Source organism: Chionomys nivalis, chromosome 7, assembly GCF_950005125.1.
Source record: "Chionomys nivalis chromosome 7, mChiNiv1.1, whole genome shotgun sequence".
NCBI classification, from domain to species: domain Eukaryota; kingdom Metazoa; phylum Chordata; class Mammalia; order Rodentia; family Cricetidae; genus Chionomys; species Chionomys nivalis.
This window is the reverse complement of record NC_080092.1, coordinates 32,400,684-32,427,739: the sequence shown is the minus strand read 5'-3', so window position 1 is coordinate 32,427,739 and position 27,056 is coordinate 32,400,684. Positions and strand designations below refer to the sequence as shown.

Below are 27,056 nucleotides of genomic sequence, written 5' to 3'. Positions count from 1 at the left end.
AGCGGCCCCGGGGCGAGCGCACCCGCCTGCTCCGTCACGGCCCGCCTTCTTCCCACTTACCCAATCAACAACCTCTTCCTGCCTCGCTCTTGACCAATCATCACGCTCCACGAAGAATAGCCATAGGGGGCGTATGGGAAGGAGGTTTGAACGGTGGCTTCATCAACCAATAGAACTGCAGAATCTGCGCAACGGGGCGGGAATTGACGTTCGTCGTAGCCAGTCAGGACCGAGGGGCGGACGTGGGGTTGGTCTTCGTGCGGTGGGGCTCGCTCGCGCGGCAGCGGTAGCCGAGGCCTCTTAGTTCTGCGGCACGTGACGGTCGGGCCGCCTCCGCCGCTGTCTCCACTGCAGCGCGGGGCCGGGTGTGCGGGTGGGAGAAGGTGCGGGAGCCGCCAGTGGTCCCCGGGAGGCTCGAGGTGAGACGGGAAGCGTATGCGGGAGCCTCAAGCCTGGGACGAGCCTTGGGGGCCTGGGAGAGCGGCGCCGCGGCGGAGGGGTCGGGTGTGGCCGGAGTCTCGACGGCCGGGGGGTCGGGCGGGCCTTCGGCCGGCGTAGGCCTTGGCGGCCGCTCAGAACCATGACGCGCTAGCGGCCCAGGTAACGAGGCAGGCCCGAGAAGCGCCCGCCGAGGTCGGGAGGCGTGGCAGGTGACCTGGGGCTTTCCTTGACCTCTGAGAAAGCTAACAACTTTCTCTGGTTTTGCTTCTAGAGCTTTCTCAGGCCGGGTCCTGGCCCACCCGGAGGTGGACTGAGTAACCCGGTATACAGGTGCGGAACTAGACTCGGGCCTAGTAGGTAGCCCGGGTAGTAGGGAAAGGTGGGGTAGATCGAGAGGTGAGCGTTACAGTTCCAGGGAAAATAACATGCCCCGAGCACTCTGCCGAGGGAGAAAAATGTCCTAGAACGCATAGCGCTTGAGAAAGTTAAGGCTTAACTACTACAGCACCTGCCTAGTCGATGGTGGCTAGCAATCCAGCGTGAGTATTCACTGGACCCTAAAAGCAGGGGAAACAAGCGAAAGTTCTACTAACCAACGGAGGAGACTGAGACCTAGAAGTTTGAAATGACTGGCCCAAGGTCATGCAGGTAGTTTTAATGGTCACGTTGCGATTGTAACTTGAGGGCTAGACAGTTTTGGTTTCTTAGCTAAGGTTAAAAGCCCCGGTTTCAAGCACTTAGCTGCCGGTATTTTGTGTGTGTGTATCGGGGGATGGGAATTTGGGAGGTTTTCTACTTTAGTGCTTATTTCCCAGTTGTAGATAGATGGCCTTGTATTAAATTAAATGGGAAGTGAGATGTAAAGGTTCAGTGGGTATTCATGGCAGTGGTGGCTTCTGCAATCCGAACGCCTTGGTCCATTACACTTGACATACTAAGTTTTGGATTAAGTCCTCTATGCCAGGATCTGAAGACACAGTCATGGTACCTTGTGTAGTAACTGCTGGTCATGGCACTAGAGATTGGTTATGAAGTTAAACTGAGCTGAATATTAAAAGCTCGAGGGCAAAGGTGAGCCACAGTTTCTTTACCCTGAGGAAAGGAAGGTGCCTTAAAAAAATTGCCCTTTTTTGTTTCTTTTTTTTTAAAGGGGGGGATTGGGTTATCTTAAACATATTTATTTATTTTCCAGTAATATTTAAAAGGGCACGAACAGAATCGGTCCCCAAGTTGTATTTCTGCTATAATTAAGTTCACGGACCTGGGTGCACAGGCGAGCCAGGCGCCAATGAACAGTGTATTGTCGTGAACTGTCCACAGCAGAAGTTCACCCATCTGTCTGAAGATGGGTGTCAACATCTCTTCCCCACCTTGCTATCTTAACTCAACAGTGCAGTTAGCTCCGTATCTTTCAAGGGCCACAGGGCACGTGCGTGTTGACGAGAGTTGCTGCGGCTTTGACAGTCACACTGTTGCTCCCTTGTCCCACAGAGGTCACTTGCTCTGCAAGAGAGCTTTAAGGGAGAAGAGTGGCAGTTGGTAAGCATAGCTGTAGAATTCTGTGTCATGGTAACTTTGGTTCCTATACCTTTAAAATGGGAATGAGTCTCCTACCTGCCTCACCTTTGAGGGGGCAGACAGCGTGAAACTGCTTTGGAAAGTGTAGGGAACTGGGCAAATACAGTCAGCAGCTCATCGAAAGTCCTAAGAAATGAAGAGCCAAAGATAGTTGTATTCGGGATCGCATACTGTAAAACTCACCAGGAAAGTGCTTGCTTGTTGAATGTTTTATTGTGCTAAGTGAGAATTAAGACTTTTCAGGTTTATTTTTATTTTATATGTATGTATGTTTTGCCTGCATTTATGTCTGTGTTTCATGTGTGTGCCTGAGGACAGAAGAGGGCATTGGGTCCCTTAGAACTGTAGTTACAGGTGGTTTTGAGTCACTGAGTGGGTGCTGGAGATCAGACCTGGGTCCTCAGGAAAAGCGGCCAATTCTCTTAACCACTATGAACTATGTCTCCATCCTGGAGTCTTTGGCAGGGGGTGGATCTAGCGAACTTTATATTTAGGTATTCAAGTCTTTTAAGAATCTCTTTAAGAGTTATTGTTAATTTTTTTATGTGTATGCCAGTGTGAGTATATATTTGTAGTTGCCCATGGAGGCCAGAAGAGGGCATCATATTCTCTGGAGCTGGAATTACAGTTTTGAGCTGCTCAGCTGGAAATTGAACTCTTAAAACACCGAGCTGTCTCTCCATTCATATCTTAAAGTGAATTAATAGGGGAAAAGTTACTAAAAGAAAACACTTCTAATGTTACAGTCTAAAATCTAAGAAGATGCGGATGTTGTAGAGTTCTTGCCTAGCAAGCTTGAGAGACAGGGCTCTATCCCTAGCACTTGAACAAATAGCTGCAAGTCTAAAATTGTAAGATATTAGAGATCTCATTTTTAGAGCAGGTCACAGATAATACCGTTTCCCAGGATGTTACCCCTACCACCTACCCTCTCCAAATACTGAGAATTGAACCTAGGGCTTTGAATTTAATGATTGCGAAAACACTACCTCTTAGTTATATCCCTAACTGCCAAGGGGATCTTGAAATTCTTGCCTCACGTATACATCGAACTTCAGCTGCCTAAGTTACGGAGACTACAGGAGTGTGCCATCTTGAATACTTGTTTTTTATTTAGACTTGTATGTATTTTTCCTTAATAAATGTTCTGGGTTTTTTTGGTTTGTTTTTTGTTTTGCTTTGTTTGAGGAAGGGTTTCTCTGTAATGCTCTGGCTGTCCCCGAACTTTGTAGGCAAAATTGGCCTCGAACTCACAGAGATATGCCTGCCTCTGCTTCCCTAGTGGTGTGCTGGGATTAACAGCATGTGCCACCACCACCCAGCAGATGTTCTGAGTTTTACAAGCATTTTATTACATTTATTTTTGTGCATGCAAGTGCAATGTCATGAGGGCGTGAGTGAAATCAGTATGATTTTTGAGAGTTGATTCCTCCCTTTTACTACGTGGGTATTAGGAATTGAACTCAATTTGTAAGCCTTCTTTACAAGAGTATTTACTTTCTGTGCCTTCCTGCTGGTTCTACTAAATTTGTTCTCCCCTTGCCCCCTCAGACAAGGTTTCTTTATGTAACTGCCCTGGAACTCACTCTGCAGACCAGGCTAGTCTTGAACTCACAGAGATACGCCACCTGCTTCTGCCTTCTGAGTGCTGGGATTAAAGGCATGTACCACCATTATCTGGCAACAAAGTTCTTTTTATAAGTGCTTATTTTTCGGCCCGTAAGTTGCTTAGTGGATCAGGACACTTGATACCAGACCTGGTGAATAGAGGTCCATTTCTCTAGAAACCACTTGGTGGAAGGACAGAACTGACTGCTGAAAGTTATACCCACACAAAATAAGATAAATAAATATAATTGCTTATTTTCTCCCAATATAAAGTTTAGAGCATTTGCCTTAAAATTCAGTTTTGTGCTTGGTGGTGTTGGTATTAATCCCAGCATTGGGGAGGCAGAGACGGGTGGATCTCTGTAAATTCAAGGCCAGCCTGGTCTGCAGAGCTAGTTCCAGGACAGCCAAGACTACACAAACCCTGTCCAAAAGTAAAAAAATAAAATTCAGTTTTGGAACCATTAAAAACTGACAAGTATAAATATTAGTAAGCAGTATCTAGTAACAGCAGTCACTACTAATATTGAGCACATGCTGTAAAACAGGCCTTATTATAAAAGCAGTTTACATATTCTTAGAGGTAAGAGTTAGTATTGACTTAGAGAAGAAACCAAGATCCAGAGATGAGCAGTTGACCCACGTTATTAAGTAGCTAACCAGGCATTGTAATTTGAATTTGTGTTCAAAACATTTGAATTTGTGCTCTTGGGCAAATATAAAATGGTGATGATAGACTTCCCTGGAGTTTATGTGGGGATTATTAGGCTACCTAAAATTTTTTAAAGACTATGTCAGATGAGGGCCGATTAGATGGCTCAGATGCTGAAGTGCCTGACCTGTTGTGCAGGCATTAGGGGTGAGTTCAGATTGTCAGCTGGAGACAAGTGGGACCTTGGAGCTCATATGTGGGGCTTCAGGTTCTCTGAGAGACCACTATCAGAAAACAAGGTGGAGGGAATGGAGGAAGACACCAGGTGTCAGTGGACCTGTGACACATTTACGTCAGTATTATGCTGGAGTGAAGTCAGCTTACATAGAAATCACGCTTAAAAATTTTGTGTGCTATTTCAAAAATTACTTAATATTTATTTTAGAACAACCAAGAACATTTGGTCATTTTACTGTTCCTGTAATTTTATTTTTCGAGACGGTTTCTCTGTAGCTTTGGAGCCTATCCTGGAACTCGCTCTGTAGACCAGAGCTGGTCTCGAACTCAGAGATCTGCCAGCCTCTGCCTCCTGAGTGCCGGGATTAAAGGTGTGTGCCACTACCATCCAGTTTTATTTCTGTAATTTTTATAAAGGGAAGAAATTGAAGTTTCTTTTTGATTTTTGAAACAGGGTTGTACTTGGTAGCATTGGCTGGCCTGGAATTCACAATGTACACCAAACTGACCTCGAACTTGTGATCATTCTGTTCTGCCTCTTGAGTACTGGAGTTATAGGTCTATAACACCATGCCCAGCGTGAATTTGTTTTTAAATTCGATAAGAAGTATTTGGAGGCTGGAGAGATTCAGTGGTTAGCAGCACTGACTGCCTTTCCAGAGGACCTATCCAGCTTGGCTCCTAGTACCTACATGATGGCTCACAACCATCTGTAACTCCAGTTCCAGAGGATCTGATGCCTTCTTCTAGCCTCCTTGGCACCAGGCACTCACATGATATGTAGACATACATAAAGGTAAACTCTCAAACATGAAATTAAAAAAATATATATTTTTTCTTTTTTAATTTTTTTCTTTCTTTTTTTTTTTTTTTTTTTTGCAAAGCTACTTTGATGAACTAGTGTGTGATGGAGAAGGGGGAGGATATCGGAACAGGGCAGTGGGTGCACAGAGAGAGGCAGAAGTAGAGACAATGGCCAGAGACCATGGCGATGTCCATGGTCTGTTTTACTACTGGAGGATCTATGGCTATATGTGGCTTGAGGCCTGTTGATGCCCGTGATTCATGCTGCCACCTGAGACCATGCCAATTGTCTGTGGTCAGTGTGACCACCAGAAGCCATGCGGGTGTCCATGGATGGTCTGTGCTTCTGCTTGAGGCCATGTTGATGTCTGTGGTCTGTGCTGCCACTGAGGACCACGTTAATATTCAGGTTCCCTGTTGCTGCTGGAGGTCATGAGGATGTTCATAGTCTGTGCTTTGGTCGAGGACTTTAAAAATAATATTACTATTTTTAAAGTACAGGCATTGGGCAGTAGTTCTGTTTTTAAAGTCTAAGGTTTATAAACTAGAGAAAGGAGGACTGGATGAGCTTGACCAAGGCTGCACAGAACTTGGAGAAACTAGAACAGTCTTTCCCAGCATTGAATTGCCTTGATAATAAAGAGTCGAAGTTTCAGAATCAGGAACCTGAAGCTGGGTGCAGGGAACACAGCTCTGAGACAGGGTTTTTCGAGACAGGGTTTCTCTGTAGCTTTGGTGCCTGTCCTGGAACTAGCTCTTGTAGACCAGGTTGGCCTCATGAACTCACAGAGATCTGCCTGCCTCTTGTCGAGTGCTGGGATTAAAGGTGTGCCACCACTGCCCAGCCTGAGGCAGGGTTCTTGTCCATCACTCGGCTCTGGTTTTGATCATCAGCACTGCGGAATAATAAAATCTGAAGTTTCCACCACTAGGATTTTAGCCATTCTAAATGCTGAGTGTGTTGCAGTGAAATGTGAATAGGTAGGTGGTCTTGAAGATTCCTTTGGCCCTGAAACTAGGCCCTGCTTCTCTGTCTGAGTCTTCATGTTGTAAATAATGTATTTTCTTGGCTTTGTGTATATTTGCCCATGCTTTATGTTTGATTTTAGGTCATTTGCAGATCATTTGATTACTGGAGAGCAAATCTAGGGCTTTCACATGCTAGGTAAAGGCTCCACCAGTGATAACATACCTTAAACTTGTGGGCATGTGCAAGGGTGTGTCACATTTATATGGGCGGCCATACATGTGTGTGCATTGAGGCCAGAAAGCCACTTCGAGCAGTCCACCTTGTTTTTAAGATAGGGTCTGCCATTGGCCTAAGGTTTTCTATTAAACTAAGGTTAGTGATTCCCAGCCCTTCCCAGCCTTTCACATCCTTATAAATTCAGTAATACTAAACGTTATTAAGCTCACATTTCTTTTTAATTAATTAATTTATTTATTTATTTGTGTGTGTGTGTTTTGAGACAGCTCCTGTAGCTTTGGAGCCTATTCTGGAACTCTCTCTGCTCTGTAAGACCAGGCTGGCCTTGGACTCACAGACATCCTCCTGCCTCTGCCATCCAAAGGCGTGCACCATCACCACCTGGCAAACATTTCTTCTTAAATTTAATGTAAATTAATTTTAATTTACTGGAGATGTGGTTCAGTACTCTTTTTTCCTTCCACTCCCTGTTCAGTACTCTTGGAGGAGCTGGGTTCTGAACCCAGCACTGCCTTTTAATTACAAAGCCATCTTCAATGATTTAGTAATATTTTTTTGAAGATTTGAAGTAATTATAGACTTAAAATAACTTACAAAAGTAAGCCAGATATGGTGGATGCATTTAATACTAGCCATGGAGGAGGAGGCAGGGAGATCATTAAGTTTGAGGCTAGCTTGGATTACATAGTGAAGTTCTGTCTCAAAAAACCCAAGGATGCCAGGTAGTGGTGGCGCACACCTTTAATCCCAGCCTGGTCTACAGAGCAAAGAGAATTCCAGGACAGGCTCCAAAGCTAAAGAGAAACCTGGTCTCGAAAAACCAACCAATTGGGAGGCAGAGGCAGGCGGATCTCTGTGAGTTCGAGGCCAGCCTGGTCTACAAGAGCTAGTTCCGGGACAGGCACCAAAGCTACAGAGAAACCCTGTCTCGAAAAACCAAAAAAAGAAAAACTAACCAATCAAACAAATGAAGCTCAGCAATAGAATGCTGAATGCCAGGCTAAGATGCAGAGGCCCTAGCACTTGAGAAGTGGCAAAAGTATACATAGCAGCCTTTGTACCCAGTGACCGCTGAGCATCTCCTTATAGACAGGTAACTGTAAAATTCAAGCCAGGTCTTTTCCATGGGTGTGCTCTTAAGAGAATAGTCAGACCACACTCACTTTTATGTGTGTAGTTTCTAGTTCTAAGAACAATTTATCTTTGGACTTTTTCCCCTTTTGGTGTTGTGGTTTTGTTTTTTTTTTAAACATTGGGGGAGGGAGCACAGGTGTCATAGCTCATGTGTGGAAGTATGAGGGCACCTTCCAGGAGTCAATTCTCAAAATCATGTAGGCTCTGGTGATCAAACTTTTGCTTTGTGGAAAGCATCTTTACCCTCTGAGCTATCTTGCCAAGCCTTGTTTGATTTCTTTGAGAGATCCCTTATTTGACTCTGGCTGGCCTTGTACATTTTGTAACTGCTGATCCTTCCTTCGTTGCCTGAGTGCTATAGTGTACCACCAGAAGCCCATTTTAGTGTATCAGTGCTCTGCTAGGTCCCAGATGCATCTTCTACTTGGTCCCCACAGAGTTTGTGTAATGTCCAGTTATGTGACTGCTGGGAAACAGTCTTGGACTTGAGCAGCTTTTTTAAAGTTCTGGATGATAAATCAGTTCTTGTGTCATGTAGTATGTATGTTAGTTGTTCCTTCTTTACCCTTGGCTTTATTGTTTTCATTAATGGCAAAGCCATGTGAAATTCAGGTTTGTAATATAACTTAAGCCGGTTTGGGGAGAAGTTGTCCTTTCAGTAGGCTCAGATGTTGAGATTTTCATGACTGGCTTTGATTTCTAATCACTGTCTCTTCTGAAGGTCTAAGACACTAGTAATTTGTAATTTCACAAGACAAAGATTTAGGCTGCATAACAGACAAGGGTCTGGTTTTATTACTCAGCACTACCAGAAGGGAAAGAAAAAGTGGAAAACAGATTTTACAAGGACATACATTGAGATAGTTGTTTGTATTTGCAGCTGGTAGCCACACAGCCTGGCATTTTCATCCCAGCTCAAAGGGCGTCTATGACAACAAACTTAAATGGCAGAATCCTGTGTGCTTGTGTAAGATGATAGGGTGATTCTCAAGAGTAGTAGGCAAGGCTGAGGATGTAGCTCATTGATGAAGCATGTGATAAGCGTGTGCGAGGTCACTGAGTTCAAGCACTGTAGGAAAAACAGTAAATGAAGAACTTAAAACCAGAAAGTGATATATCTTGTAAGCAGAAAATAAAATTATGTCAGAGTCTGGAAAAAAATAGTATATATGAATGCCAGAAACCTTACCTTAGAAAAGAACTGTAGGAAATGTGTTTCTGTATAGGAGTAAGATAATCTCTATACTGACTTCCCCTTGAGCTTTAAAATTCCAGGGAGTTCTTCCTAACTGTGGCTTCAGAGCTCTTCAGAGCTCTGCTGATTGTTTTCCACATTGACTGCTAAGACTGAGACTTGTAGCATGCTAGGCAGGTTCTCTACTTTTAAGCTCTAATCTGTTCCCTGCTTGATTTTTTTTTTTCCCCCTACAAAAACAAACCTATTGCTCTGGTTCAGTGGGTAAAGATGCTTACTGCCAAGTTTGATACCCTGAGTTCAATTCCCAAGCCCTATGTGGTGGAAAGAGGGAAAGAGAACAGACCCTAGAAGTTGAAAGTAGTTTTCTGACCGCCACCCACAATAAATAAATGTAAAAAACAAAACCATATTGCTTTTTTTGTTTGTTTTTGAGACAGGGTCTCTAAATAACTCTTGACTGTATTGGAACTCACTGTGTAAACCAAGCTGACCTTGAACTCACAGCCTGCTTCTGCCTTAGGAAACTATAGATGTAAATATAAAAGATTTGGAGTGGGCAAAAAAAAAAGTGTTATCATTGTAGACATTAAGATTTATGAATAATAGCCAGGAATGGTTACTTGTTAGTCTTGTTTAATCTTTGAAAGACACAGGTGTTACTCGTTTCCTTAGGCACCTTGTAGCGGTAGTTTCTTTTGAAAGTTTTTCAAACTTTTATTTTTATTGTCTTGTTTTGTTTGGTTTTGGTTTTTTGTTTGGTTGTTTTGAGGAAAACTGCAGAGGTATTTTGTAGAATATCTGGGATTTGCCTAACCCTTATCCACTGCAGACATGGGTTTTAGGGGAAAGATCAAATGTTCTAGTACCACCTTTATCACATGGTATCAAGGATGTGTGCTCTCAATATAGCCTATTTCTGTTGATGCTGGCCGTGATCAAAGCGGGCTGAGATAATCTGCCAGCTTTCTACACTATAAAGTTCCTCTTCCCCTCCTTTTTGTTCTCTTTAGAAGGCTGTGACAGTGCAGCCTGGAGATAAGGATTGCCCACGTTAGCTGAAGATGCAGTGTCAGTGGATTCTGGATTCTATGCAAGGACTTTGTTCCATACTCATGTGTTTGGATCATCATAGATTTGTAGATACTTAAATATTTTGAGTGTATAATCCAATATGCTAATTTTGTTGCTCAAACTATTCATCCTTAAACCCTTGAGCTTGATCAGTAAACTATTTCTCTGATGTCCTATGAATGAGTGTTTCATTGATCACTTCCTCTCTGGCGCTAGGTACTTAGGTCCCCCCTTTTGTTATTAAGACAGTCTCACTATGTAGCTGGTCTGCCTCACTTAGCTTCCTGAGTGTTAGGGTTATAGGTATGTGCCACCATATGTAGCTTCCAGACTTGTCTTGCATATTATCCAGTTCTCTTAGGATCAGCTATTTCAGGAATGTTCTTTCCTTTTACTGAAGAATATTAGAAACTAAACATTTGGCCTATTGATGGTTATAGTAATGTAGTGTCCTTCATTTCTGTGGGTCTTCTGAGTTGACAACAAGGAAGTATGTATGCATTCCAACTGGTGTATATATGTAAATACACGCAAACATTTTTATGCGACTGTTAAGCTAAGCATTCATACAGATATCTCTAATTCTGTTTGCATTGCCATGTAGATTCTTCCAGCCTCTGCTTGCTTATCTGTAAATTTCTATTCTAACAAAAAAAGTGGCTTCCATCTACTTAATTGTTCAGATATACTATTGACACGTCTTGCACTATCAGAGTCATTGACCCATCTGCTATGGTAGAAACAATTCTCTGAGCTAGTATATAGTACTTTGGTTTGGTTTGGTTTTTATTTTTGTTTTTTTTCGAGTCAGGGTCTCTCTGTAGCATTGACTGTCCCAGAACTCACTCTGTAGAGTAGGCTGGCTTCCAACTCAGAGATCCATGTTGCAGGAGGTCCTTCCGCTCCTCCAGCCAATAGCCGCTTTTTTAAAGGGAAAGAGACCACGCCCCAATGGGCTGGTATCTCAGCGGCTATTGGCTGGAGGAGGGGAAGGACCACCCGCAACCTCCTCCTGCCTTTGCCTCCCAAGTACTGGGATTAAAGGCATGCACTACCATGCCCAGCTCATACAGAGTTGATTTTTATGGTACAGTCTCTAGTTATACCCCTTTCAGAATGTAAGTAATTGGAATTCTGTAGTCTGATCTCTTTTACTTAGTTAGCAGCACACTTTAAAATTCACCCTTGTGCTTGATCATTTCTTTCAGTGATTAAACAAAATTCCATTGTATGGATTTCATTCACCTGTTGGAAGTATAGTTTGATTGCCTTTAGAATTTTGGGTACAGGTTGTTGACTCAGCTCAGGGCCTCTAAAGTACTGAGGCATGGACTTTACTGCTGAGATGTTCTCCCAGTTTTTGCTTAGATTCTAATTGGATTCTTTTTTGTTGGTGAGGGCTATTTCTTTGTATGTTGAAATCAAGTCTTTTGTATGTTTGTTTTGTAAATGTGTGTTTTGTAAATATTTTCTCCCAGTTTGTGATCGTCCTTTACTATATGTTTTTAAAAGAGAAGTTTTTCTTTTCTGAATCCAATACCTTTTATTTTTATTTGTGATAGACCCAATTAACACACCCAGCAACTCCAGTGACTTGCTCACACTACTGAGAAGCAAGGTTTAGCCCCTCTCTCCATGGCCATGTTTCAACACAGTAGCCCTGATCTTTAGAGTTACAGGACATCAACACCTGTGTAGCCACCTGAGCTGGACTGTTAGGGATTAGCTGATATGTAAGCCTTGGGTTGTTTCAGTTGGGGTACAAGACTCTAAAAACACATCTCAGAAGAGGCCGCTGTCTGGTTCTGGTCTGAGTCCTTGTCAAACCACATACAGACAATACTAACCTTCACCCTCTCCCACGTGGACCTGGTCTCAGTAGAGTGTCTTACTCATCAGAGTTGCAAATCTTAAATTAACAATACGATGACTCTATTAGAACACCAAACACCCCCCAGATGTAGCCTAAATTCAAGCCAACATAAACTGAGATGGGATTATTAGAATCATAAGGATGGGCAACAGGAAATTACCCTAAACTTCTAGCACAGCTCAGGACCACCTGCGAGGGGTAGGAAGGAAGGAGAAACAGCATGCTTTGTATAGCTTAACAATACTGTGGGTGTCTGGGTGTTCCTTAGACTGCTGGCCTTCATAGCTTCCCTTCTTCCCAGACAGCTGCTCATACAGCTTGAGCATTTAGTCATCCCACTCCGCCAGAAGTATTGTTTTTTAAAGAACCTGTAACATATACCCAAGTATTTTTTAAATATTTATTTTTACTTTTAATTATGTATATGTGTCTGTGTGTTTGTAGGAGGTTATGTGCACACGAGTGCAGGTGTCTGTAAAGGCTAGGTTGTTGTATCCCCCTGGACTTGGAGTTATAGCCAGGTGTAATCCTCTTGACAGTGGTGCTGGGAACTGAACTTGGATTCTCTAGAAGACAGGAAGCACTTGCAACTGCTGAGCCATCATTCCATCTCTGTCTCTTTTTTTTCTTTTTTGGTTTTTCAAGACAGGATTTCTCTATGTACCAGACAGCCCTAGTTGTTATGGAACTTGCTATAGACCAGGCTGGCCTCAAACTCACAGAGATCTGCCTGCCTCTGCCTTCCAAGTGTGGGAATCAAAGCATGCACCACCACTCCCAGCTCTTCATCTCTCTCTTTTTTTTTTTTTTTTTTCGGTTTTTCGAGACAGGGTTTCTCTGTAGCTACAGAGCCTGGCCTGGAACTAGCTCTTGTAGACCAGGCTGGCCTCGAACTCACAAAGATCCGCCTGTCTCTGCCTCCCGAGTGCTGGGATTAAAGGCATGCGCCACCACCGCCCAGCTCTCCATCTCTTAAAAAAGTCTTAATCAATCTATCTATCTATCTATCTATCTATCTATCTATCTATCTATCTATCTATCTATCTATCTATGTATATTGCAGAGTTTATAAGGAATTTGTAGTTCAGCAGTAGAACAAATTGGTTTACATTTTGGTCAATATAGTAAATTGGTCCCATTTCCTTTTCCTTTTTTTTTTAAATATTTATTTATTATGTATACAATATTCTGTCTGTGTGTATGCCTGAAGGCCAGAAGAGGGCACCAGACCTCAATACAGATGGTTGTGAGCCACCATGTGGTTGCTGGGAATTGGACTCAGGATCTTTGGAAGAGCAGGCAATGCTCTTAACCTCTGAGCCATCTCTCCAGCCCCCTCCTTTTCCTTTTTTTGTTTCAGACTGGCCTGCAAAGTAAAGAGAAAGTTCAGCCTTTCTCTGTTTCTTTCCTCCCTCCCCTCTCTTTCCTTTTTCTTGTTTATTAAAAAAAGTTAAAAGTTTTAAAAAGAATTTTGTGGGACTAGGAAGATGGCTCAGTGATTAAGAGCATTGTAGAGGGTCTGGGTTTTTTTCTCATCACCCATATGGTGGTTCACACTCATTCATAATTCCTGTTACACAGAATCTAACACTCATACAGATAAATCTAAAATTTTTATGGTATCTTTTTTATTGATTTTTATTGAGCTATACATTTTTTTCAAATATTTGTTTATTATGTGTACAGCATTCCTTCCATGTGTGCCCACAAGCCAGAAAGGGGCACCAGATCTCATTATAGATGGCTGTGAGCCACCATGTGGTTGCTGGGTATTGAACTCAGGACCTCTGGAAGAGCAGTCAGTGCTCTTAACCACCGAGCCATCTCTCCAGCCCTGAGCTATACATTTTTCTCTGCTCTACTCCCCTACAACCCTCTCCCATGGTCCCCATGGTCCCCATGCTCCCAATTGACTCAGGAGATCTTGTCTTTTTCTACTTCCCATGTAGATTAGATCCATGTATGTTTCTCTTAGGGTCCTCATTGTTGTCTAGGTTCTCTGTGATTGTGATTTGTAGACTGGTTTTCTTTGCTTTATGTCTAAAAACCACTTATGAGTGAGTACATACGATAATTGTCTTTCTGAGTTTGGGTTATTTCACTCAATATGATGTTTTGTAGCTCAATTCTAAAAATCTATTTATTTTGTTCCTGCATGCTTGTGTGTACGAGCGCCACAGCACATCTGTAGAGGTGGACAACTTTAGTTTTTTAGGTTCACCATGTGGGTTCTGGGAGTGGAACTCAAGTTTTACTTTATTCACTGAGGTATCTCATCGGTCCTCAATTGTGGTATTTGTTGTTTGTGTTTGTTTTGTTTTTATGAGATGATTTCTCTGTGTAACCTTGGCTGTCCTGGAACTCACTCGACCAGTCTGGCCTCAAACTCACAAGAGATTGTCCTGCCTCTGCCTCCCAAGTGCTGGGATTAAAGGTGTGAGCCACTACTGCCTAGCATATATTAACTATTTTTAAATATACAGTTCAGTAGCACTAAACATATTTACACCATCATGAAGTGGATCTTCAGAACCTTTTCAAACTCTTCATATTAAACTTTCCTTTGCTTCTTCCTCCATCACTTATCACAGTTCTGTTTCTCTACCTATGTATGTGGACACCCTATGTAGGCTGGAGAGATGGCTCACTGGTTAAGAACGCTTGTTATTCTATGGCCCAGGTTTGACTTCCAGCCTGCTCTTCCAAAGGTCCTGAGTCCAATTCCCAGCAGCCACATGGTGGCTCACAACCATCTGTATTGAGGTCTGGTGCCCTCTTCAGGCATACACACAGACAGAATATTGTATACATAATAAATAAATAAATAAATAAATAAATAAATAAATAAATAAATAAATAAATATTTTTTTAAAAAAGGAAAAGGAAATGGGACCAATTTACTATATTGACCAAAATGTAAACCAATTTGTTCTACTGCTGAACTACAAATTCCTTATAAACTCCGCATTATACATAGATAGATAGATAGATAGATAGATAGATAGATAGATAGATAGATAGATAGATTTAAGACTTTTTTAAGAGATGGAGAGCTATGATTTTGCTGCTGTTAGGAATCTTAATAAAAATATCCGATATGCAGGATATCTGATTGCTACCCTATGAAAGGGTCCTTCACAACCTCCCTGAGGGAAGGGGTCAAGCAAGATCCACAAGTTGAAAACCATTGTCTTAATGTAAAAGGTATCATACAGTATCTGCCCTTTTGTAGCAGGTTCGTATTACTTAGTAATTGTGATAGTGGTGAACATGGTTGTGCAGATTCCTCTGAAAACCTGCTTTTACTTATTTTGGCACCACCAGAACTGAAGTTGCTGGATTGATTGTGTGATAGCTGTTTCTCCCTAGTACTTGTACTAGTTTACAGTCTCACTCTTGGTATGCAAGAGTTCTGACTTCTGTCAATTTACTATTGTATCTTCTACCTGGATTATAATTTTAGTAAAAGCTTCATAATGTTTTTTAATTTTTGTACCTCAGCCTTTTTACAACAATATCATGCTGAGTTTTAGCAGAAATTGTGGGTTTATGTTGCTTTGAGAACATGGGAAGAAACAGTCTTCAAGAAAGACAGCCGGCTGGGCGGTGGACAGACAGCCAGTGGGCAAAAGTAACGGTGTAACCAGAGTGAAAGGTGATAGTCACACTATGTGAGTCACCAAGAGAAAAGTCACAGGAAAACACTTGGCACTTGTACATTTTGATGTTTTTGTTTTGTTTGAGATAGGGTCTCACTGCATAACTTTTACTAGCTGGACTTGTTTTACCACACTAGCCTAGAACTCAGATCTAGAACTCAGAGATCTGCCTCTTCTGCTTCCCATTTGCTGGTATTTATTAAGTTGTATTTATTACCGTGCCTGGCTGTTTTCTTTCTTTCTTAGCAGCTGTGCTTTATTGAAAAGAGTTCAATATATTTTCACATGGGGTTTAATAGATAGGTGCTCAGGGGAGGAGTAAGGCTCAACCAAGAGCTTCTCAGAATTTCTGTGTTAAGAATTTTTTAGTAGTGAGCTAAGACAGTAGGGGGGATGGATAATGAACATTAGTGTGTATGGGGAGGTTGAAAATTTCTTGACTAAAGTGAGTGGTGGTTTTTGTGAAAATATTATGCAGAGTGGCCTGAGAGAAAGGTCTGGTTGCTAGTCAGGATATACAGGTATCAGCAGATACAGCCTTCCATGACAGGATCTTGGGGTAAGGAATCTTATCTTGGTGTAGGGTGACTTCAGAGAGGAGTAATTGAAGCCATGATGAGACTGGGTGTCTGACGGAAATGGAGAGTGAAAGATCAGGGTTGACTTGGTGACCATGTGGGAAAGAGAAAATTGTACCCCGTCGAAGGCATGTTTATGCTTATAGCTCATCTACTTTCCTTTCCCCCAGTGTCTTGACTCTGCTTTCTCATGCCCCACCTATTCTGAGCTCACTTTGTATGCCCTTAATAGCTTGCTCAGCTTTTATTTTAGTAGAACTGTGATCCTTAAAAAGAAGGCCTACCGCTGGGCGGTGGTGGCGCACGCCTTTAATCCCAGCACTCGAGAGGCAGAGGCAGGCGGATCTCTGTAAGTTCGAGGCCAGCCTGGTCTACAAGAGCTAGTTCCAGGACAGGAACCAAAAAGCTATGGAGAAACCCTGTCTCGAAAATCAAAAAAAAAAAAAAAAAAAAGAAGAAGAAGAAGAAGAAGAAGAAGAAGAAGAAGAAGAAGAAGAAGAAGAAGAAGAAGAAGAAGAAGAAGAAGGCCTACCTACCACCCCTGACAAAGACCTAAGTGCTTAGAAGATGATAGATTGCAGTAGTTTGTACTCTGCTTAATGGACTCTTAGAACACTAATTTCCAAATGAGCAGCAATGTTCAGAGTAAGTCTTTAAATGTGAACCAAATTATTTGTTGCCTCTCTTATTTCATTTTAGTATTTTAATCAGTAGTTACTGTAAATTAGATGTGAAAGATATTTTGGACATTATGAAACAGATTAAGAGTTAAGGAGATGGCTTGTGGGTAAAGGTGCTTACCACCACACCTGATGACTTAAGTTAGATCCCTAGGCACTGTTGGTAGAAGGAAAGACTCCTGAAAGTTCTTTTGCTAGCTCTCAGGAAGGGAGCACATCGTAAATAAATATAATGAAACTAGTTCATTCAATACCTTTGGTATTGTTTGACTTTGTATGTGAGAGAAAGAGACAGGGTTTCACGTGATTCAGGCTGGCCTTGATTGAATTCAGGGTTTTCCTGCCTCAGCCATCAGAGTGATAGTACAAGTATATACCAGAACATTCAGTTTATATTGGTATAGTTAGATGTGCTCGAGTGTTGCTTTTAATTAACTGATTTTAGGAAAATCCTTTCATCTCCCAGGGTTCACTCTCCCTTCCCCTGCAGCACACACACATACCTTTTTTCCCCCTGGGTTTCTCTGTGTAACAGCCCTGATTGTCCTGGAACTTGCTTTATAGACCAGGTTGTCCTCAGACTCTCAGAGATCTGCCTGCCTCTGTCTTCCAAGTACTGGAATTAAAGGTGTGCGCCATCACACCCCGTTCACTTTTCCTTTTTTGTAGGTTGAAATACAGTATTTCTTTTAATTCTTTGATTTGAAACAAGGAGCAGGTGAAGTTTTTATGAAATTTAAAGTAGAAGACAGCACATCTTACGTTCTGTTCTTTTTGCAGGTAGATCATGGAAGGGAAGTGGTTACTGTGTTTGCTACTGGTCCTTGGAACTGGAGCTGTTCAGGCTCATGATGGACATGATGATGACATGATTGATATTGAAGATGATCTTGATGATGTTATTGAAGAGGTAGAAGATTCAAAATCGAAATCAGATACCACCACTCCTCCATCTCCAAAGGTTCGAAGTAGATCTTTCTTTTCCCTTTCTTTTTCCTTTTGGTATTTCGAGACAGTGTTTCTCTGTGTATCCCTGATTGTCCTGATAGATCAGGCTGGCCTTGAACTCAGAGACCCACCTGCCTCTGTTTCCCGAGTGCTTGGATTAAAGGCTTGGGCCACCATACCCTATTTGATCTCTCTCTCTTCTCTCTCTCTTCTCTCTCTCTCTCTCTCTCTCTCTCTCTCTCTCTCTCTCTCTCTTTCTTTCTTTATCTCTTGGTTTAAAAATCAAAAAATAAATAAAATAAAATAAAGGAAGCCAGAGTCTGGGAATATATAATTTAGTGGTAGAGTACTTGTCTAGCATATGTAATGTAGTATGATGTTTTTTACTCTTTCAGCTCTTTTGAGGGGTCCCTGCCACCTAGCTTCCAAATGAATCACACAAGGAGTCTTATTCTCAGTTATAAACGTCTGACTTTAGCTTGGCTTGTTTCTTGCCAGCTTTCTTAACTTATCCCCTCAGTCTTTTGTTTCTGGGCTTTCCTATTCTCTTACTTATGTAAATCTTACTTTTACTCCGTGGATTGCTCTATAGCTGGATGGCTGGCCCATGATGTTCTCCTCCTTCTCTAGCTACTTCTCCCCCAAACTTCTAGTTGTCTCCTTCTGTATATTCTCTCTGCCTGCCAGCCCTGCCTATCCTTTTTTCTGCCTCGCTGTTGGCCATTCAGAACTTTATTAGATTATCAGGTTTTTAGACAGGCAAAGTATCACAGCTAAACAGAGTTAAACAAATGCAATATAAACAAAAGTAACATACCTTAATATAACCATATAACCCGATAATGTAAGACTCTGATTTTGATCCCCAGGAACTCCCATCCCCAAAAGATTGTTTTCAAAAGATATTTGCTAAGCCTTCTAGCAACCTTTGGTTACATATGGATTGAATTCAGGGACAGCTGTGACAATTGAAATCAAACCAAGAGAGTACACTCTACAGAATGTTACTAAATGTCCCTCTCTTCAAGCACAACATAGTCATCTTTTAGCTCTGGATGGTCTGGGATTTGTGGTCCTTCTGAAAGGCTGGGATTGCAGACTTGTGTCATAGTGCTTGGCTAAAAGGTTTTGGTTTTGTTTGAGACAGAGTGTTTCTTTGTAGCCTTCCTGGCTGTCCTGGAATTTGCTCTGTAGACCAGTCTAGCCTAGAACTTCCAAGTGCTAGGATTATAGATAGGCATGTGCCACCACTGCTCAACTTAAAATTTTACTTCTTAATTACACTTTGTGTTTAACACAGGTCACCTACAAAGCTCCAGTTCCAACAGGGGAGGTTTATTTTGCTGACTCCTTTGACAGAGGGTCTCTGTCAGGGTAAGTGTTTTCCTGGGAGTAAAAGTTTGAAAGGTGCATGGCTTGTAAATAAGAAAGAGAATAGTGGGAAAGTTCCTGCTTCTTTTTAAGCAGTATTGGGGTTGAACCTAGTGTCATACGTGGGAGGCAAGAGAGATACAGCCTTAAAAATTGGACCTCTGAGAATCCTGCCGAAGAGAAGGAGGATTGTAGGAACGAGAGGAGTCAAGAACGTCACAAAAACAAAACAAAACCCCTTAGAACCCTAACCTCAGCATAGGAGCTCATAGAGACTGAATTGACAACCAGGGAGCCTTCATGGGACTGACCTAGACCCTCTGCACATGTTACAGTTGTGTAGCTTGGTCCTCTTGTCCTAACAGACTGTCTCTAAGTCTTTTGCTGGCTTTTGGGACCCTACTCTTTATACTGTATTGTCTTGCTTAGCCTTAAAACAAGGGGAGGGAGATGTTTAGTCTTACCTTCAAATTAATATACTATGTTTTGTTGATATCCATGGGAGACCCACCGTTTTCTGAATAGAAAAGCAGATGGGAGGGATGGGGTGAGACTAGGAGGAGAGTAGATGTAAAGATTTTTTTTGTTTTGTTTTGTTTTTTGTTTTTCGAGATAGAGTTTCTCTGTGACTTTTAGAGCCTGTCCTGGAACTAGCTCTTGTAAACCAGGCTGGCCTCGAATTCATGGAGATCCACCTGCCTCTGCCTCCCAAGTGCTGGGATTAAAGGCGTGCGCCACCACCGCCTGGCTGGGATGTAAAGATTTTTGTGTTTTGTTTTTATTTTATTTATTTTATTTTTTGGCTTTTTGAGAGAAACAGTTTCTCCTTTGTAGCCCTATGTAGGTCTGATTGTCCTAGAACTTAACTCTGTAGACCTGACCTTGGACTCACAGAGATCCACCTGCTTCTGCTGGGATTAAAGTTGTGTGCTACCACCACATAGCCAAGATGTAAAATTTAAAATAAACGAATCAGGCCAGGATGTAAAGTTTAAAATAATTTAAAATGAATTAGTGAACAAATGAATATAAATAAGTGGGATATGGTTTGAACAGGCATGTCCAGTGGTACATCTGCAGTGTCGTACCTGAAAGCTGTCCTGGAACTTGGCCTCTTGTTGCTTTCATTCCTGTTCTACTCTATATTTCATTGTTTGGGAATTTTCTTTTTTCTCTTGAGCCCTGCTAAGTAGGCTAGATGGAATAGGAAAGATGTTACTTGAAACAGTACTTACTATCACTTGAATTTTAACTCTGAGGTTTGTCTTAATTACAGGTGGATTTTATCTAAAGCCAAAAAAGATGACACTGATGATGAAATTGCCAAATACGATGGTGAGGACATATTCTAGATACAGTATGATATCAGAGTGGCATGTTGACTCCTTGGCATCTTTCTTTTTAAGACATAGCATGTTTTTCAATTTTTGAGAATTTTATATGTGCGTGTAATGTATTGATCACACTCTTATGCCCCCCTCCTCCCAACTTAAAGTTCACTCTTTGCAATTTGTGTTGCCCATATGCTCATGCTGGGGTTATCCTCTAGGTCCATGGCCTTAAGACTAATTCAAAAGATGCTTGGGGCTAGAGTGATGGATGTTTCAGCAATCAGGAGCATGTATTGCTTTCTAGAGCCATGTTTGGTTTCCATCACCTGTGTCAGTGGTTCACAACCACCTGTAACTCAAGCTCTGGGGATTATAAACACTCTTCTGGCCTCCATGGGTATTCACATAATAGACACACTTACAAACAGAAATAAAAACAATATTTTGTTTTACTTTTAAAACTATTTTATCTCTGAGGTTAAAACACATTATTTTCCCTCTTTCCTTCCTCTAACCCTTCCCATGCACCCCACTACTTATTCAAATTCATAGCCTTTATTTTTATTACATATTTTCCCCTAAGTATATAAATACAACCTGCTCATTTTGTATACAAAGGTATTTGCATGTATATGATTTCAGGGCTGACCACTTGGTGACAAATTTGGGAGCTGTTCCTAGGAAGACTATTTCTCCCACTCTCAACATTCGGAAATTGTTTATAGTTCTTTGTCTAAGGGTGTGACTCTGTGAGTTTCCCTCTTATGAACTGGCATGTCTATTGGTGTCCTCCTTGTTCAGGTTAAGACTTGGCTCAATTCAAACCTTCTGTGTAGCGCAAGCTTCCCTCCAACTCATAGGTTTACATCTGCCTCCCAAGTTCTGTGATTAAAGGCTGTGCCTTTATTCATGCACAGCTGAAAAGTTAATTATTTATTTTTGAGACAGGGTTTCTCTCTGTGTTCTTAGCTGTCTTGGAGCATGTTCTATAGACCAGGCTGGCCTAAAACTCAATTCCTGCCTCTGCCTCCTAAGTGCTGAGAGTAAAAGCTTGTACCATCTTGCCTTGCTGCAAATAGTTTAAAAAGGAGATACTTTCAGATTTTTTTCCTTAGGAATTATACTGTCTTTGTATCTGGCTTTGTATGTGATAGAAGTAGACCCATTTAATTACCATGTTAGAAATGGAAGTTCTTCTGTAGGTATAATGAATAAGTTACAGTTATTTCCAAACCATGTGCTACCATTTGACAGATACACATGCACTCTATAGTAACTCAGCTTACAGGTAATTATAATGGTAAATAAACATTAACATTGTGATACTTATACTACCTGGAATTTAGGTTATTACCATTTTAAAGACTTTAAATGGTATGGGTAACAGTGGAAAACCTTTTTGTATTGTCTTTTAGGAAAGTGGGAGGTAGATGAAATGAAGGACACAAAGCTTCCAGGTGATAAAGGACTTATACTGATGTCTCGGGCCAAGCATCATGCCATCTCTGCTAAACTGAACAAGCCCTTTCTGTTTGATACAAAGCCTCTCATTGTTCAGTAAGTTCAGTGCCTACTTGATAGAGTTTATTTAGAAACTGTAATCTCAGTTGATGATTTAAAACTTAACATACACGAAAAAAACCCATGAATTGTTTACAATAGGAATTTTGTGTAAAGTTGAACATGTTGAGTGGTTTGTTTTTAACTGCTTAGCAAGTTGCTTCAAAGCAGCCTGATTGTTTACCCTCTTGATAGCAAGCAAATGTCTGGGTTTGCATTAAGGATTTTTTTTTTTTAATGATTGAGTGGCCACATGAAAATAGTAAAGGATCAAATCCTTTGTGTGAAGCTAATCATATGACCTGTGATAAAACATGACCAGGCTGGGGAGAAATCAATTAGGAAATTCTTTCAAAATGCCAAGGAAATTTTTTGCTTTTCTCTCTGAAACTAGGTATGAGGTTAATTTTCAGAATGGAATAGAGTGTGGGGGAGCCTATGTGAAGCTGCTTTCCAAGACCTCAGAACTCAATTTGGTAGGTACTCTGTCTGCTTATGTAAAATTTGTTTTAAGAGCTCAATGGTAGGGTAGGGACCTACCATAGGGCCCTGGGTTAAATTTCCATCATTTAAAAGAGAGAGAGAAAAAAAAGTTTGTAAGACCTCTGAAAATAAAGGCGGTTCTGCTGTTGAGCCATGGAGGCTTGATACTGATGGGCTTGTGACTTGAAAAGGTAACTGTTGAAGCTCTAGCTGTATTTTGTCTCTGGTTTATTAACTGGAATCTTTAGGGTTTTTGTTTGATTGTTTTTTATTTTGACATAGGATCTCACTGTGTATCCCTGGCAGGCTTGGAACTTGCTGTGTAGACATAGCAGGCCTTTTGAACTCTCCCAGAGATCTACCTGCCTCTTCCTTAGGGATTAAAGCCATGTCCTGGCAATTTTCTGTTTTCTCACACTTATTCCTTGTTTTTGAAAGAAACTTATATGCGTGTAACTTTGTTTTCTTCAACATTTTAATATTTGTGGTGATTACTAGTTTTTTTTTTTTCGTTTGTATCTAAACAAGCTCTGTAAAACCTTGAGGTTTTCTTTAATAGGCTAATTTGTATGGAATTTTTTTTTAGGTTTTTAGTGCATTGGTGTTTTACCTGTATGAAGGTGTCAAATTACTGAGTTGGATTACAGACAGTTAGTTGTGAGATGCTATATGGGTGCTGGGAATTGAACCTGTATTCTGGAAGAGCAGCCAATGCTCTTCACCTCTAAGCCATCTCTCTGCCTCTTGTATGGAGTTTTATGATGAGGAAGTATTATATACTTTTCAAAGATTGCTTTTTGAGTTTTTTGACTAGAGTTATTAAAGCACTCCACCTTTGTGTCTTAAGGATCAGTTCCACGACAAGACTCCCTATACTATTATGTTTGGTCCAGATAAATGTGGAGAGGACTACAAACTGCACTTCATCTTTCGCCACAAAAACCCCAAGACAGGTGTATATGAAGAAAAGCACGCTAAGAGGCCAGATGCAGATCTGAAGACCTATTTCACTGACAAGAAAACGCATCTTTACACATTAAGTAAGAAAAACCAGCTGTTGGGAGTATAAGACATTGTGTGCTTATCATCTGGTTAATGTGAAGTTTGCAGACTTGAAGAATACTGATGCTTATAATTAAGCCGTTTCTGTATAAAAGGTCTTTGGGAAAGACCCTGTCTATTACCTTCCAATGAAAGTGGATAACAGGGCTGGAGAGATGGCTCCGCGGTTAAGAGCACTGCCTGCTCTTCCAGAGGACCTGAGTTCAATTCCCAGCAACCACATGGTGGCTCACAACCATCTGTAATGAGATCTGACACCCTCTTCTGACATGTGGGTATATGCAGGCAGAATGTTGTATATATAATAAGTAAATAAATAAATAAATCTTTGGAGAAAAAAAAAGAAAGTGGATAACAGACCATGCTCCCACTCACCAGGAAACTACTGAACTGCTTATGGGCTCAAAGGAGAATTTGATGGAGAGGAGAAAATGTATGGTGACTGAGAAGGTCTCGATGTCATGTGTGTAAAATAACTTCCATGGTTACAGGTTTAGTGCAGAAAGAGAATATGTGCTAATACCAGGAATGTGAAAGACTGTGCTGAGGGTCCGGGGCCAGTGTGCTGAGAAGGAAAAAAGTGAGGTCAGTTTTAGAGAGCTCCCTTCATGGGTACTGGCCAATTAAGACTGGAAGTTTCCAGTTGTACCTGAAATTGCACAGAACTACTAATGACTGAAAACTTCCTAAATTATTACATTAAAAATTATAATGAAATAGTAGCGTTCCAATATTTATTACCTGTAGATGAGCTAGTTTCTTTTTCATATGTAGTGTGTTGCATGTAAGCATTTGAACTGCAAAGTTGTAGAGCAGATCGTCTTCTGTTCCTTTATATAGCAATAGGAGTTAAGATTTCTTCACTACATCAATCAACAAGTTATGATGTTTTTACAATCTGAGGAAAAAAATTGTTTTTGGTGTTTGAGACAGTAATTTCCTGTGGATCCCAGGCTGTCCTAAAATTCAGAGATCCTCCTGCCTCTGCCTCCCAAATACTGCTCTTAACCACTGAGCCATTTTTCTGGATTCTATCAGTGAAGACCTTTGTGAGTTGTGGTTGATTGTTTTCTTTCCAGCCCTAATGTGGGTTATTGGGATCTAATTGGGATTGTGTAGCAAGCGCCTTTATATGCTGATATGCCATTTCACCAGCCCTTCCTTTCTTCCTTCCTTTCTTCATTTCTTTCTTTTTGTTGTGGTTGTTTTGAGACTGTGTCTCACTGTGTAGCTCTAGCTGTCTGGGAACTCATTATGTAGACCAGCCTGCCCTCAGACTGACAAAACTCACAGAGATCCAGATGTCTCTGCCTCCCAAATGTTAGAATTAAAGGCACATGCCATTACACCTGGCCATGTTTTTGGTTGTTGCTCGGCTGACCTCAGACTTCTGGGTATCTGAGAATGACTTTGACCCTGCTTCTATCACCCAGGTGCTAAGATCACAGGAGTGTGCCACCATGCCCAACAAGTATTTTTTTTTTTAATTGTTTTTTGAGACAGGGTCTTGCTACAAAGCCTATCCTAGCCTCAAACCTGGGTTGTCTAGCATGTGCTGGTCTTTAGAGAAATGCACTACCACGTCTGACCTGGTGTCATAAATTTCCTGGTGTCATAAATTTTCCAACTTTTTAAGTTTTATGTTTATGGGTGTTTTGCCTGTGTGTATGTATGTACATTATGTGCATGCTGTGCCCTCAGAACTCAAAAGAGGGTGTTGACTAGACCTGGAACTGAAGTTACAGATGGTTGTGAGCTACCTTACATGAACCAAACCTGGGTCCTTTGGAAGAGCAACCAAAATTTTTATCCACTGAACAATCTCTCCAGCCCCTTACTTATTTTTAATTATCATTTATGTGTATGGGTGTTTTTCCTCAATGCATGTTTATGCACCATATGTGTGCTTAGTGCCCACAGAAACCAGAAAATGTTGTCATATCCTTTGCTACTGAAGTTATAGAAGTTTGTGAGCAGCCATGTAGATATTGGGATTGAACGCTGGTCCACTGGTAGAGCAGTAAGAGCTCTCTTAACCACTGAACTATTAATCCAGCTCCTTTAACTATTTTAATAGTTAAATAATAATAATAATTACTATTATTATTAAATTGATAAATACTATTCTTATTAAATAGTTTAGCAACTATTTGATAGCTCCAGGGTAAGAATGCTTGTCTAGTGTGTACAAGACCGTAGGGTTGATCCTCCAGATTGGAGGGAAAAAAAATACCTTATTAAATTATCATTTGTAATTTCTAGGACCCCAAGAAAATGGCATTGAGGCCTCCAGGCTCTTAAGAACTAGGCTTTGTTGACTGACACTCTGACCCCAGTACCCTGAGCTCTTTGTCCATGACTACTCACTGGTTCTTTCTCTAGAAAACATGATCTGTTGTGTTGGATTGATGGAAATGTTGGGATGAGTGGTTAAGTCAATATTTTTAATTGCATTTAAACTTCTTTTCAGTCTTGAACCCAGACAATAGTTTTGAAATATTAGTTGACCAGTCTGTTGTGAACAGTGGAAATCTGCTAAATGACATGACTCCTGCTGTAAACCCTTCACGTGAAATTGAGGACCCAGAAGACCGGAAGCCTGAGGACTGGGATGAAAGGGCCAAAATACCAGATCCAGATGCTGTCAAGCCAGATGACTGGTAAATCTTGACGCTCCATCATTGAGTATTAGTAAATATTATGTGTATTCTACATAGCTTGAACATCTAAATGTTGGTTGAATGAAATCTGATTGTTTAAATAATGTGTAATCTGAGTATTCAGGAGGCTAAGGCAAAAGAAATATTGTAAGGTGAAGCTGTAGTTGTCGAGCAGTGGCAGAGAGAGAACGAAACACAATATACAATAAACCCATGTAGGAGTTTATTGAGGGAGGTGAAGGGAGTGTGACAGTCAACTAGAAATGGTGAGTAAGAGTGAGGGGCAGGTGGAAATTGCTTGTAAGGGACCCTTTTTGCATGCATACAGATCCCTATGCAGCCACATGGCGTGGCCCCGCAATGCATGACAGCTGTAGGGCCCCTGGGCTAGGTATTTGCCTGAATGCCAGTGGACAGTTCTTGCAAACTGACAGAAGGTGGGCCGGTATAATGCCTGTATCCTAACAGAAGCTAGTTTGAGCTACAAAGTAAGACCTTGTGTCCATTGCAAGAAGAGAAGGGGGAATTTATGCAATATTGTAGGGGAGAAAAGTACCAATTACTGTGGCAGGAACAAACCCAGTAGTGATAATATAAATTATCTCTCACCATTTTATAAACTACAGGATGCAAAAACTGTTGTGGTTTCCTTGCACTGACAGAGTTGACTTGTAGCAGTCTCTTGATCCAGCCATTTCAGTGCTTCTTTCCGAATTTTTTTTATTGCTAGGGATTGAACCCAGGGTCTTCACATACTTACTAAATGTGCTGTGTTACTGGGTGATACTCCACTACATCCACATTTAAAGCTAGCATTCTGAATTTTTTAATTGATATTTTCTTTTTATGTATATTGATGTTTTGCCTGTGTGAAGGTATCACGTTCCCTAGAATTGAAGATATTATTGAAGATACAGTTTT

At 41.2% G+C, this 27,056-nt stretch overlaps 1 protein-coding gene across 1 annotated transcript in view; it reads left to right on the top strand.

Moving 5' to 3' along the window:
- Positions 1–272: 272 nt before the first annotated feature.
- The window catches only part of Canx (calnexin), a 35,401-nt gene continuing 8,617 nt past the window's right edge, over positions 273–27,056 (top strand). The window contains exons 1-8 of the mRNA XM_057774641.1: positions 273–419; positions 17,501–17,681; positions 18,969–19,042; positions 20,316–20,374; positions 21,786–21,927; positions 22,325–22,406; positions 23,261–23,453; positions 25,946–26,135. Of these exons, the coding sequence (XP_057630624.1) occupies positions 17,508–17,681; positions 18,969–19,042; positions 20,316–20,374; positions 21,786–21,927; positions 22,325–22,406; positions 23,261–23,453; positions 25,946–26,135 (914 nt within the window). The 5' untranslated portion in view covers positions 273–419; positions 17,501–17,507. The remainder of the gene's footprint in view (positions 420–17,500; positions 17,682–18,968; positions 19,043–20,315; positions 20,375–21,785; positions 21,928–22,324; positions 22,407–23,260; positions 23,454–25,945; positions 26,136–27,056) is intronic.